The 5,078-nt window shown below is 55.3% G+C and overlaps 1 protein-coding gene across 1 annotated transcript; it reads right to left on the minus strand.

Annotated features, from left to right (window-relative positions):
- Nucleotides 1-1,325: 1,325 nt before the first annotated feature.
- LOC103593889 lies at nt 1,326-3,291 on the minus strand. The gene is made up of 3 exons (XM_008576983.1): nt 3,153-3,291; nt 2,981-3,079; nt 1,326-2,000 (listed from the first exon to the last, which is right to left on the minus strand). Exons 1-3 carry the CDS (start codon nt 3,237-3,239, stop codon nt 1,740-1,742), a joined length of 447 nt encoding a protein of 148 aa, XP_008575205.1. The 5' UTR covers nt 3,240-3,291; the 3' UTR covers nt 1,326-1,739.
- Between the last annotated feature and the right edge of the window lie 1,787 nt (nt 3,292-5,078).

Genomic DNA, 5,078 nt, shown 5'->3' on the forward strand with positions numbered 1-5,078 from the left:
AAGAGGTAATTAAGCATCACTGCAGATGCAATTAGTTAAGATGAGGTAATACTGGGTTCGGCCAGACCCTCAATCCAATGTCTAGTGTCCTTATAAGAGGAGAGGGACACACACAGGGAGGAGAACACACTGAGAAGACAGACACCCGAGGGGAAACGCCACTAGCAACAGATGCAGAGACTGATGGGCTGCAGCCGCAAGCTGAGAAACACTGAGGATGGCAGCCACCACGAGCAGCTTGCGAGAGACACGCTTTCGGGGGGAGCACGGCCCTGCAGACACCTTCTAGCCTCCACAACTGGGAGACAATATGTTTCTGTTGTTTGAAGCCATCCGGTTTCTGGCACTTTGTCTCGGCAGCCCCAGGAGACAGATATAGGGATGATATTGGGGTACAGCATGCTAATGTATTTTGGCCTCAATAATCCTGGCTCCTGGGTGCCCCCTGACTCCTCAATCCAAGAATCAAGCCTAGGAGGGCTCAGATCACAGCTTCTCCATGGCAGCGAGGATGCCATGGGCCCAGGAAGGAGGCACAAGTGATGTAGAGACTCCCAGCTGGAGAGGTAGAGGGAAGCCCTGCTTCCATCCCTGTGAGGTGTGCCAGGGAGATGCAGGTAGAAGGCTGAGAAACCGCCACACAAGGCTGAGCCTCGGGCTGGACAGGAGGGCCAGTGGGGACCCTGAGATAATTAGAGGGAACCCACAGAACCCCAGGCCTGCAGCCCGCCTCCCCACAACTCAGGCAATCTCATGCCTAGTGCGGCCCCATGGCCACCGTCACGCAGCAGCAGTGGGCTGCCCTGGCTCTCCAAAGGCTGCAGGTGTCCCCCATGCCTCAGAATGGACATCAAGCTGCCACAAGGGCTGGTGGCCTGCAAGGACTGGTGCCTCTGGGCCAGAGGGAAATGATGATCCCAGAGATGATTAGGGCTCCAGAGCCAGGAGGAGTGCCACCAGACATGCTCCCAGGCCTCCCCTGCACAAGGGACAGTTTGTAAACACAGGGTTCCTGGGGTGGAGCACCCGATGGTAAAGAAGGACAGATAGACAGCAGGAGAAGGAGACAAACAGCCATGGCCACCACCAGACAGCTGCTGAGACTTGCTCTGGCCATGAGATTGAACCAAGTTCCCAAGCCAAGCATCACGCCCAGCAACGTGGCCCCCACAACCACATTGCCACATGGCTGCAAAGCCCCCACTCCAGACTTGCCTGCCAGCTGCACCCAGGTGTCCTTGGGGAGGGACCATCCTGCATTGCTAGTCTCAGAGATCCAGCAGGGACTCAAGGGGCAAATGACACACAGCCCAACCTCATTGCCTGTGGAACTCGCACATCTGAGAACATTTATTTTCTTCTCCAGGACTCTGGTGCAGAGCCAGAGATGAGACAGGTTGACTTCACCAGAGGGGCAGACCGAGTGGAGGTACAGCGAAAGGCCCACACCCTCTGGGCCTGGCGGGGTATAAACCAGGGACAAGCGCAACCCCCGTGGGCCTGGTGGCCCTGCTAATGGACTACAGAGAAGGGTGGGGCACCTCAGAACCTGATGTGGAAGTCCCTCTTCACGGATGACATAAGGTTGGCCGTCAGAGGCTTTGGGTGCCGTTCGAGAAAGGAGGCAATGGGCATGGGGTCGCCGACCTCTGCTGCATGAACTCAGACAGCTGGGATGGGACGGAGGGGGTAGACTGGGCGGTGGAGGCCAACCAGGGCTGCAGCAGGGAGGCAGAGGACTAGGGCCTCAGGAAGGTGAGCAAGTCAGAGCCCAGCAACTTGGCAGCGGAGGCTACTGGGGACAGCGAGGAGGAGGGCGGAGAGGTGGTCGCAGGCGTGCCAGCCTGCTCCCAGCCAGGCTCCAGGTCTTTCTGCCTGTCGTGGGTCACCAGGTGGATGTGCCGGCCCTGCTGGTCCATGGCCCTCTGCACCAGGAAGTCAGGCTGCTGGATGGGGGTCAGCTCATTGAAGTGCAGGCTCTGGTAGATCTGAGGGGAGATCTGTGGGGGACAGAGTAGGGGTGCAGGGGCAGGACACCTGTTGGACAGCAGACTCACAGGAAGAAAGGGCACAAGGTCTTCCCATGCAAACAAAGAAGTCGCCAGAGCACTGTGGCTGTCGCTAATGGCCATGGCCTGCAGCCCACAGGTCCACTCTGCACCAGGCCTAGCACCCAGACCTTCTCTGCAGCAACCCTGGGGGGTCAGCACCAGGACTGTTCCCTTCTTAGAACGAGGCCATGGACACACAGAGCTTCCCACCTCTCCTGTTAGCACTTGCCAAGCTGTGCTTTGAGGCCACCTCTGGGGCAGGGGCAGGGATGCCAAGCAATCCCCCTCACACTAACCTCTTCCCAGCCTAGGACAGATGAACCCTGCAGGGAGGTGGCCTTTGTCATTATCTCATTTATTCCTAATCCCCACGACAGAGAAGAGGCAGCTCCCATAATGCCCTTATGGCAGCAGAGGCTGGGATCTGCCTAAGCAAGGCAGGATGGAGCTTGAATCTGGTCTTTCCAAAGTCCCCCACTCCTTCTTTCTCTCCCCAAGGAGAACCACTCCTTCCCTTTACTCCAGTTCTTACTGAGTGCCTGGCACCATGATGCCCTCTGTCTGTACTTGGGCACCCACAGTAGTGGGAACATGGGTAGTAAATACACTAACAAGCAAATAAATAGCACAGACAATGGTAGATGCTTTAAAGGTTATGGACAGGCACCGGAACCCAACAAGGACCCCCTCCCATAGGCCCAGTGAGGTCTGTCCTCAAGGACAAAACCTGTGTCAATGGCCTCAACCAGTGCCTTAGCAAACAAACCAGCCAGTCCAGCCTCATCCCACAACTGTCTGTGCCCAGGATCCTGTTAAGGATGAATGTTCCCATCACCCACACTGGAGGGCCATGAGGGCACAAGAGTGGCCGCTGGTGGAGATGGGATCCCTGCCTCCATCCCCAGCACCACGGTCCCATCCTGCCTCACCTGATACTTCATCCAGCCATACTGCACATCGGCAGACAGGCGTCTGGGACTCCACAACCGTTTCTTGGGCTTATATGCTGCTCCCAAGACTTTGCTCACCTGCAGGAGACAAGAGTGAAGGCTGAAACTGGGGGCCCCGCTACCCCTTCCCATGATCCCCACCCCAGCTTACCTGCTTGCCCTTGGACTCCCACTGGTTCCAGCTGTCCTCGATGTCTGCCAGGCAGCGTTCTCCAGTCCATGGGGACATCGCGGTCATCTGCTGCAGTGTGGCCCAAGCCTCTGCCTCTGTTTCTGCCTTCCCATGCAGGAGGGCCATCAGTGCCACCTGCTCTCGCCTTTGGTACGCCAGAACCTCAGCAAGGTCCCGCTCTTCCCTAGTGTGAGGGGCTTTCCTTCACAAGGTGTCCCCCTCTCCACCAGGCAGGGTGACTTTCCCAGGAACCCTGAGAGAATCTCCTCTTCCTGGGTCTGAGCCTCCCCAACCTTCTCATCCCTCCCCTGAGGCCATACTCCCAGGGACCATCATCGAGCAAGTGTTCAATTAATGTTAGAAAAGCCCAGATTCAGCTGGCCCAGCAGGCCCCACCACTCTTCCCGCCATCTCCTCCACGGAAGCCTGACATCCCATTCTGGCCTTACCTGGCCCTCCCCTTGTAGAATATTTAAACATCCTCCCCGCCACCCCAGGGAAACTCTGTCTCTGCCTTGTTTGCTATCCCCCACGGGACTGTCAAGGCGTATGGCTTGATGAGAATACAGCAGCCACAAAGATTCTGTGGGTGCCTGGCAAACTCCTACTTATACATCAAAACCCAACTCCAAAACTTCCTCTCCTATGAAACCTTTCTCACGTGATCCATCCAATCAGATGGATTGTCCTCTGAGCCATTCCTACCCCTAAAGCAGGTTGAGCATCCCTAATCCAAAAATCCGAAATAAAAAATGCTCCAAAATATGAAATTTTTTGAGTGCTGACATGACACCAGGAGTGAAAAATCCCACACCTGGGATTTTTCATATGACAGGTTGCAGTCAAAATATAGGTGCCAACACATATTCAGTGTTCCCAAGGGAAAAAAAGACCCTCCCAGTCCCCTTCAGCTGCGATATATCTTTTCCATGCACACCCAGATCCCTGCCCCGCCCCTGCAAGCACAACCCCAAAGGGTAAGAAGACGGCACATGTGCGGGCAGGATGTGCCAAAGGCAGGTGCCCCACGATGCCCCACATGGGGCCAAAACCTACATGCATTACTCACCATGGAGTTTTGTTTTGGGAGGTTTTTTGCTTATTCTCTATTCTGTGGTGTAAAGATATTGTTGAAAATGTCAAAAAGGCCTGCAGATATCCATAGGGTGATGCAAATATTCCAAAATCAAAAAAAAATCCAAAACCCAAAACACGTCTGGTCCCAAGCATTTTGGCAATGGAGACTAGCCTGTACTCCCATCACTTATCACCTGGAACTGCAGCCATGACCTGCATGTCCACCTCCCTGGGGGGCCTGTGAGTTCGAGGCAGGACCTGTCTCTCCATTGTCCTGGGTCTCCAGAATCCAGCACAAGGTCTGGTAGCCAGCGGGATCCCAGTGAATATTTTTTTGAATGAACCAAAATTATTTGAGAACTGGCCAGGATTAGGATGGAGTGGATAGAGTGGGTAAGAGAAGAACCTGTAGAGAAGGGAACACGTAGCAAGCAGCCTGCTCTTCCCCACGAATCAAGGAAATATCACAAATGTCTGTGCAGGACCAGAACCTGGGTCATGGGCCCAGGCACACCCCTGCTAGAGACCTCTGGGCATATAAAAATGACCCTTGCAGGAAAGCCAGCTCTGGCAAATCTGAGCCTGGCTCAGTGGGTGAGGGCGCACCTAAGCGCTTGGTTTTTTTTATATTCCCCCTTTCCCTACTCAATCTTTCAGCTGATATGTGCTAGAACATGCCTCAGGCTCTCCGGCCATAGCTGCCGCCTGTGGAGTAAAGTTGCCTGCAGGTCCCAATCCTCCAGCCTTCTGAGGGCCCTCCCTGACCATGCCCAGCACTACCCTGCCCAAGTGGAGGCTTGCTGGGACCTGGGGATGCTCGCATTGCCC

Source organism: Galeopterus variegatus, unplaced genomic scaffold (assembly GCF_000696425.1).
Source record: "Galeopterus variegatus unplaced genomic scaffold, G_variegatus-3.0.2 Scaffold65, whole genome shotgun sequence".
In the NCBI taxonomy this organism is placed as follows: Eukaryota; Metazoa; Chordata; class Mammalia; order Dermoptera; family Cynocephalidae; genus Galeopterus; species Galeopterus variegatus.